Source organism: Orycteropus afer, unplaced genomic scaffold, assembly GCF_000298275.1.
Source record: "Orycteropus afer afer isolate SDZICR_OR568_19922 unplaced genomic scaffold, OryAfe1.0 scaffold00309, whole genome shotgun sequence".
Taxonomy (NCBI): Eukaryota; Metazoa; Chordata; class Mammalia; order Tubulidentata; family Orycteropodidae; genus Orycteropus; species Orycteropus afer.
The window spans coordinates 1,000,079-1,009,570 of NW_006921896.1; the positions used below are offsets into that span (position 1 = coordinate 1,000,079).

Sequence of the window (9,492 nt, forward strand, 5' to 3'; positions counted from 1 at the left end):
GGTAATGTACCAAACAGTGTTTCTTTGCTATTCATAAGGATTTCCCTGGCCAATTCTTTGAGAAGTGGACAGCCTCTTCCTTCTTCCTAGTCTGTCTCAGTCTACAAGCTAGGCTGTATAGAGTGTTTAAAAGCAAAGATATCACTTTAAAGACATATCCAAGCCAAGGTATTTTCAATTACCTCATATGTATATGAAAACTAAACAATGAATAAGGAAGACCAAAGAGAATGGATGCATTTGAATTATGATGTTGACAAAGAATATTGAACGTACATGGACTGCCAGAACGATGACCAAATCTATCTTGGAACAAGTATAGCCAGAATGCTCTTTTAGAGCAAGGATGGCAAGACTTCATCTTATACTTTGGATATGTTATCAGAAGGGACCAATCTCTGAAGAAGGACATCTGCCTTGGTAGAGAGTAAGAAAACTCATTGCCATCAAGTTGGATCTGACTCATAGCAACTCCTCCTTGGGTTTCTGAGGCAGTATCACTACAGAAGTAGATTGCTCAACCTTCTGTCCAAGGACTGGCTAGTGGGTTTGAACCACCAACCTCCTGATTAGCAGTCAAATGCCTTAGGCACTGTGCCACCAGAGCTCCTAGTAAGAAAAAGGGGAAAGAATTAAGTGTTCTGAAATTCCCATTCTTCACAAAGTGATCCATAATTTGTTATAATCCGCACAAATGCCTTTGCATAGGTAATAGAAAGCAAGTAAACATCTCTCTGGTATTCTTTGCTTTCTGCCACGATCCATCTGACATCAACAATGATTTCCCTCTTTCACATCCTTTTCTGCATCTGGCTTGAACTTCTGGTAATTCCCTGTCAACATAATGCTGCAACAGTTTTTGAATTATCTTAAGCAAAATTTTACTTGGAAGTGATATTAATGATATTGTTCAATAATTTCCACATTCTGTTGGATCATCTGTCTTTGGAATACACACAAAATGTGGATCTCTACCAGTTGGCTGGCCAGGTAACTGTCTTCCAAATTCCTTGGCATAAGTGAGTAAAGGCCTTCAGTGCTGCATCCATTTTTAAGACATCTCAATTGGTGTTCTATAATTTCCTGGACTCTTGTTTTTTTTTTTTGCTAATTCCTTCAGTGCAGGTTGGACTTCCTCCTTAAATACCATTGGTTCTTAATCATATGCTAACTTCCTGAAATGGTTGAACATCAACTAGTTCTTTTTTGTACACTGACTCAGTATTCCTTTCATCTTCTTTTTCTGCTTCCTGAATTGTTCAGGATTTTTACCCATAGAATCCTGCAATATCAAAACTTGAGTCTTGAATTTTTTCTTCAACTCTTTAAGCTTGAGAAATGCCAAGTGTGTTCACTTTGATTTTTGCAATCCAGGTCTTCGCATATTTCATAATACTTCCATATATTTCATAATACTTTCAATACATTTCATAATATGTTATTTTGTCCTCTCAAGCTACCTTTTCAAATATTCTGTTCAAATCTTTCACTTCATTTCTTCCATTCTCTCCATTCAATAGCAGTTTCAGGGCCTATTCTGACATCTATTTTTGTCTTCTCTTCCATTCTAGTCTTTTCAATGATCTTTTGCTTTCTTCATGTATGATGTCCTACATGTCATCCCACAACTCATCAAGTCTTCAGTCACTGGTGTTCAATTCACCACATCTATTCTTCAGATGGTATCTACATTCAGGTGGGATATAATCAAGGTCATATTTTGGCTCTTGTGGATTTGTTTTAACTTTCTTCAGCTTCAACTTGAACTTTCATATGAACAATTGATTATTTGTCCCACAGTTGACCTCTGGCCTTTTTCTGACTGATGATACCGAGCTTTTCCATTATCTCTTTCCACAGATATAGTCGATTTGATTCCTGCATATTTACCTGGCAAGGTCCTGGTGTATAGTGGCCATTTATCTTATTGAAAAAAGATATTTGCAGTAAGTTGTTGGTCTTGCAAAATTCTGTCATGCAATCTCCAGCATCATTTCTATCACCAAGGGCATATTGTCTAATTACTGATGCTTCTTTCTTTCCAACTTTTGCATTCCTATTTCCAGCAGTCACCAATCCCTCTTGATTTCCAGTTTGATCAATTTCAGACTGCAGAAGTTAGTAAAAGTCTTTAATTTCTTCATCTTTGACTTTAGTGGTTGGTGCATAAATCTGAATAATAGTAGTATTAACAGGTCTTCCTTATAAAGGTGTGGATATTATCCCATCACTGACAGCATTGGACTTCAATATATGTTCTTTTTGACAATGAAAGTGATGCCATTCCTCTTTAACTTGACATTCCCAGCATAGTAAACCATATGTTTGATTGATTCAAAATGGCCAGTTCCAGGCCATTTCAGCTCACTAATGCCTAAGATATTGATCTTTATCTGTTCCATTTCATTTTTGACAACTTCCAATTTTCCTGGTTTCATACTTCATGTCTTCTTGGTCATATATTAAATCTTTATTTATATTTGGATCTAAATTCTAGATATTCTTTTTTTACATATATATTTGTTTATTCCTATTTCAATACTTAATTGATTTGATTACAGTAGCTCTGTAGGATTTTCTGATATCTGGTAAAGCAGATCACACAAATTACTTTTAAGGTAATTCTCAAATGTTTAGGTGCTCTGGTTGTGCAGTGCTAAGGCATTTGACTGCTAACCAGAAGGTTGGTGGCTCAAACCCCCCAGCCACTCTGTTGAAGCAAGATGAGGCAATCTGTTTTGGTAAAGATTTTCTCCCTGGGAAACCCAATGTGGGTTTGATTCTGACTACTCTCAGTCAGAATCAACTTAATGGTAGTGGGTGTAGTTTAGGTAAATACATTAAAAATCTATTTGCTGGACTGTAAGTAGAAATCAACACATTGAAATACTTGTGTAATTAAAATTATTCTTTCCAAAATTATTTTTTTTCAAGGTCTATGTTTAAATTGTTTAATATGCTTACAAGGTCTTATATAAATGATAATTAGTTACATTTTTTTTTTTTTTTTGTAGTCTTTAAATGATGTACTGTGTTAATGGTACTGTTTCCTTGCTTGATTCACAGATTGGTTCTTCAGAGGAATCATCGCTAACTGTGTCTTCACTGTAAGCTACAACTGCTTCTAGGGAGAGCACTGCTCAAGGGAACACTCTGGAGTTTTCCTGAAAAGAAATTCCATGGGGACTGTACCTGACCCTCTGAGATCAGCTAAAACTTCCCTGATTGCAACTTCTGGGAAAGAAGAGGATCTAGGAGAGTTGCGATCTGCTTCATCTCATCAGGGACCAGCCCTACTGTATAAGAATACCAATGGCCTTTCAGGGACTCCTGCAGAACCAGACCTCAGCCCCAGTGCAGCAGCTGAGGCTCTGATGAAGGCTTGTGAGCATGAGATGACCCAGCCAGACATGTCTTCTCCTTGTGTCATCAATGAGGTAGAGAAACAGCCTCCCACACTCAACTCTCCTAGTAAATCCCAGCTGCCAGGAAGCAGCATGCCCATAGCACCAGTCCCATGTTCTGCGGCAGGAAAGGATCTTACACGTGCACCATTCATCATGCCAGCCAATCAGCACACCAACCAGGGCATCCTGGCTGTCAAAATCAAGGCTAGCCCCTCATCTGTACCTGAAGACACCCAGGTGAAATCACAGAGAACCTCAGGTGGAGAGCAACCTGAGAAGTCAAGTTGTCCTGTAGGAGGTATCCATGGCTGCAACAATGATCAAGTACCCTGTGAAATTCCTTCTCAAGAAACAATCCAGGGAATGGTGCAAACTCCAAATACTGCAACCCCAGTGTCCAGTCCTTCAGCCTCTCCTGTAGGTGGACCTGAAGGGGAGAGGCATCAAGCCATTTGTGACTCTGAGCCAAGGTCCTGTGAATCTTCTGCTAAGGAATTTGGATGTTCAGAAAACAAACAACCCTTTCCCACTGCCTCAGACACCCAGGCCATGACTTCTGTGGCATCTCAACCATCCCACCTCTCTAGTAAAGGTTCAGCATTTCCTCCAGACCCAGAGAAAGTGCAGCTGACAGCTCAGTGTCAGGGGGTAAAGTTTAAAGAGGCAAGTACAATGACCAACCAAGCTGAAAGTGAGATCAAGGGAGCTACCAATAGAACTCGACAAGATGCTGAGGTGCAGGCAGTGGCAAGTGTGGAGAGCAGATCAGTCTCCACCAGCCCCAGCATCCTTACCGCGTTCTTAAAAGAAATCCCTGCTCCTGAGCATTTTGAACAACAAGAGCAACTATGCATCATCTGCCATGGCAGTGCCAGTGGGAGCCACACATTGGAGCTGTCTGACAGCACGCTAGCCTCCCAGGAGTCAGGTCAGTGCTGTGCCATAGTGCCCAAGGTGCACATCCAGGTAGCCACAGCTGGTTCCATGGCTTTGCATGGGGAAAACAAATCAATGAGCTTGCCAGGCAAGGTCCTTCAAACTGCACCAATCAAGGTGGCATCCAATAATGCTCAAGATATATGTAAAGAAGATGGTAAGTCAGCAGGAATGACTCCTAAGAGGGAAAAGCCAAACTCTAAACAATTTTCAGGTTCTAATTCTAGCTCCTTGAACGCTAGCTCTGCTGACCAGATTTGTATCTGTGCAAACAGTCAAGATGAAATAAGTTATGGAGTGGGAAAATCTGAAGCCATGCCATCTGAATTTACAGTGAAAACCATCTATGGTCACCAAGTGGATCCAGATTATAAACTACCCAACTCTTGTGTCCCCTCCAGCAAAGATGAACAGTCTGAGAAGTTGGATCCCAGTGAGAAAGGAGGTCCAGGAGAGAAGAAGCCTGTATCTCCTCAGCTAGTAAAACAACCAGAGTCTACTGGCACTGATACCCTGGAAGTAAAGGCAAAGGCAGAAGCCAAAACCCTACTGCTCAATCCCAAATCTGAAGAAAGTGGAGCCACAGGATCAGCTGCTAATCCCACACCCTCTTCCATGAAAAAGAACCAGGAAGGCACCTTAGAAGAAAATAAACAAACCAAGACAGCCGCAAGCCTCAGCCTGCCTTCTGATTCCATGGGTGACTCCAGCCCAGGTTCTGGTAAAAGGACCCCTTCTCGCTCAGTGAAAGCCAGCCCCCGTCGGGCAAGCCGAGTTAGCGAGTTTCTCAAGGAGCAAAAATTAAACGTGACAGCGGCTGCTGCTCAGGTAGGACTCACCCCAGGAGAGAAAAAAAAGCAACTTGCCACTGAATCCAAGCTCCAGTTGAAACAGTCCAAGCGTGTCCGAGATGTGGTGTGGGATGAGCAGGGCATGACCTGGGAGGTGTATGGTGCTTCCTTGGACCCAGAGTCATTGGGTATTGCCATCCAGAACCACTTACAAAGACAAATCAGGGAACATGAGAAATTAATCAAAGCGCAAAACAGCCAGAGCCGGAGATCCATTTCCTCAGATACTTCTTCAAATAAAAAGCTTAAAGGAAGGCAGCACAGTGTTTTCCAGTCCATGCTGCAGAACTTTCGGCGCCCCAACTGCTGTGTTCGTCCTGCCCCTTCCTCAGTGTTAGATTGAAAGGGAAGGCATTTGGGAGCGCATGTATACATTTAGGGTATTCATAAGTGTTGAGCTGTGTGAAAGCTTACTTTCATTGTTTTCCTGAGAGATCTGGAAGAGAAAAAACCTATGCATAGGAAGCAAGTATTAAATACAGGAAACTGCTATTAAGAATTTCAGGCCCTTTGTCTGGGACCTCATAAAAATATCTCCTGAATTTGAAAGAAAGAGTGAGAGAAAAGAAGTAAGCTTCACTGGACATTTACAACTTAATTATGTGGAAATAATATTCACTGGATTTTTTAAATATAATGTTGCTTATAGAAATAGCATTATCATTATACATGTGTCATTTCGTATTACTCCTTCTATTTATCACACTATGGTGTTTCCAATAAAATCCTTGCTTTATAGTAGGAATAGCAAAAACAAAACAAAACAAAAAAAACACTATTAGCAAAACAGGAGCTCTGGTAACATAGTGCCTAAGGCACTTGACTGCTCACCAGAAGGCTGGCGGTTCAAACCCACCAGCCACTCCTCGGAAGGAAGGTTGGGCAATCCTACTTCCGTAGTGATACTGCCTTGGAAATCCAAGGAAGGGTCGCTATGAGTCGGGGCTGACTCCACGGCAAACAACAACAACAACAACATTAGCAAAACACTTAAAATTTCTAGTCATTGCAATAAGGGAGCCTTGGTGGTACAGTGGTTAAGTGCTTGGCTGCTAACCAAAAGGTCAGCAGTTTGAACCCACCAGCAGCTCCTCAAGAGAAGAATGTGGCAGTCTGCTTCCTTTAAAGATCACAGCCTTGGAAACCCTTTGGGGCGGTTCTACTTTGTCCTATAGGATCACTGTTAGTCAGAATTGACTTGATGGCTATAGGTTTGTTTTTTTGTTTGTTTTGTTTTGCTTTTGGTTTATAGCAATAAGAATGCTGTTACTACACAAAATCCAAGTAGGGGATAAGAACAATAACATAAAAAAACAAAACAAATTTGACTTATTTCTAGGTCAGATGACATCAAATAAAAGCATTTAAATGCATAAAATGCCAAATATCAATTAATATTTGTAAACATATGCATATAGCCCTTTTTATAAACCTCAGTATACCTGATAATAAAATTATATTAGGAAAATTAGCTAAGCTTTTGAATATGAATACTGCCTATATGAAACACGGATTTGTATATACAGATTTCCCTCTGCTGAAGGCAAGGTGTATCTCTGATTTTGGCTAGATTTTTTTCTTACTGTATAGAAAGTATATGAGACTGAATTTTTGGAAAAAGTGATCAGATTGGTGATAATACTAAATTTTATGTTATCTGATTGTTTTCCAGTAACATTCTGAGGAGAATGTTAAAGTTCTGAGAAGAAATTATAAATAGCCAACTACCACTCTCTTCTGTGTTGACAAAAAGGAAAGCCCCATGAGTAATAAAAACAATGTTTAATTTAGACTCCTGTAAACAGGATGTAATTTATGTTTTTCTTATTTTGCTTTGGTTCAATAGCTTCTAACAGAAAATAGTTTTCAGTACCAAATAGAACACAACCTTCCCTATAATATTTATATGGTACTAATATCATCTAACTGTGTAAATTTATAATCTTAATGAAAAAGGTAACCCTTGAAAACTTATGTAAGAGAAACACATATCTCATGCTTTAAACCAAATAAAAGAAGAGGAAATAGTTTGAGCTCTGGGTGGGCTATGTTCCTTGAGAGCTAACACCTGTATGAACTTAGCGTATACCTATCCCCAGATAAGGTCACTAGCCTGGGAAAACCAGTGGTAGCTTTAGGGTTAGGATAGTATGGAACAGGCATAAACTAGTGCCCTGAGAAGGCTTCCTCTTCTATATTCATTGTAGGCAGTGCATTTGTCTCCATCTTACGTTTAGAAAATCAGATATGGGAGGGGATACTGGTTGCTTCTCTGAACTTATTCCCTCTGAGGAGTCACAAAAGACTATCTGATCATGTATCATCCATCCAGAGATTCATATATACCATTTCATTTGAGTAATATATTCACAGTAACTGGGTTTCTTTTTTTGTTTTTAATTCAATTTTGCAAATTCTTAACATATGAGGGAAAATATCATACCTAAAAGTTAACATTACCAGCTACGCTGGACATTTAGATTAATTTATTTCAAATAATTTAACTGTATAGGAAATCCTGAGTTCTTAATTATCCAACACACATACCCTGAGAATTTTGATAATATTTGTTATAATTAGAAATTAAAATGAATTTTAGATGAGGCACATTTTTCAGTTTCTTACCAATTGACCTACATCAAGAATGATTAAAGGAGAAATTATAACCTATGTTATTAATGATCACAGATTTTGGTCTGAGTTACCCATTTTTCATAGTGATTTTGTTGCCTATTGTTTCAGATGCTTTTCCCGGGAAGTAAGCTGTCTCCTATCTCCCTCTTCCTGGCTATCTCACACATAGGCATATCCACTGTACACATAGAATACACCCTGTGTACACAGTAGCAGCTGTCAACAGTACCCACTCCAGATGGGTAGGCCCTAGGTAATGCTCTACTGTGAAGCAGCTAGAACAGGTTGTTCCTGCATTAAAATGGGAGAGAAAAAGAATTCAGCATCTGGCAATAATATTTATTTTCATGAGTTGGGAGTAATCACATGATTTATAAATAGTGAAACAAAGCAGAGACCTAAGCAAGTAGTAGGCATTTGTCCTAAATTTAATAAATTGAAACAGCTAAGTTTAGTGTTGTAGCTGTATCTCTCACATTAAACTTGAAGAAAAACTATTTAATGTAGTCATTTTAATTGGTTTTCTTTGATGCTAGCACCAAATTCTTCTACAGTGCTATAGGCACTGTCACAAAATATTACAAAAGCTTTCTTGTTTTGTTGCTTATCCAATCTGATAGGGCTCACGGTTTTCATAAACGATGCCAGAAATGCACTATCAAATCACTAAACAAGGTAGGAGACTATTAAAGTGTTTTTACATTATGATGCCCTAAGTTACCAACTCTTACAATAAAACCTTTGTTTGAAAATATTCCTTTACTTTAATCTGTGATACAGCATAGATATTTAGTACATTATGCATGACACCATTAAGTTCATTCAACAAATAAAATTGCAAGACAATTTTCCTGGCAGAATCTTTGAATTTCCTCAGTTATTCTTTACTTAACTTCGTGACACACACTGGATTGAAAATTGTTTTTGCCCTTCATTTCTTTTAGATGTGATGTGGTCATTCTTAATGCATTTTTCTTTTAAAATATATGGAGAAAATGTTTTCTTAAAACATGAAATACAACTTGTTTCTTAAACAAGTAGTAAAAGGGGTGGATTGGAACTCAGTATCTAGAAGATTAAACATTTTAAAGGTTAAGATGTGAATACTACAAGTATTAATTGAAATATTGATTTTTCTATATCCATAACCACAAAAAAAAAAAACCTTATAGCTTCAGCTATCATATTCTAAGTGTCCATGTGCTTATCCTGTATGCTTTTCTAATTATGTCTTTCTGGATAATTGCCATTTGATGCTATTGACCAACTACTTTACATACAACTCCTGATTACTGTTTTGGAGCAGTGGCATAAATTGAATATTTCTTAAGTCAAGATTAACCAAAAACCATTTTTTGTCTTCATTCAAAGTGAAATATCTATGAAAAATATTAGTAGGTACTTCTTCCTTCACATGTCCAGCTATATTGAGTATAATTTGCTCTTTGATAGTTTTTTATTGTTAAGAGTTGTCTAATATATATTATTTTAGATACCAGTATTTTCTGTATTATATGTTAAGCACCAAAATTGAAAGAAATTGTACTGAATATGTAGCACACCTAAAGGTTGAATTCGGAACAAAATCTTCATAGAAGCTTGTGGCCTTAAAGTGGAAAATAGAAAGGAAAAATGGTATTGGTTACATCCCAGAATGTTGAGGA

General features: G+C 38.3%; 1 protein-coding gene across 1 annotated transcript; it reads left to right on the plus strand.

Annotated features, from left to right (window-relative positions):
• Window positions 1-3,179: 3,179 nt before the first annotated feature.
• Window positions 3,180-5,537, plus strand: GPRIN3 (GPRIN family member 3). Its single transcript, XM_007951690.2, has one exon. The coding sequence runs from the start codon at window positions 3,180-3,182 to the stop codon at window positions 5,535-5,537; it is 2,358 nt and encodes a 785-aa protein (XP_007949881.1).
• The last annotated feature ends 3,955 nt before the right edge of the window (window positions 5,538-9,492 follow it).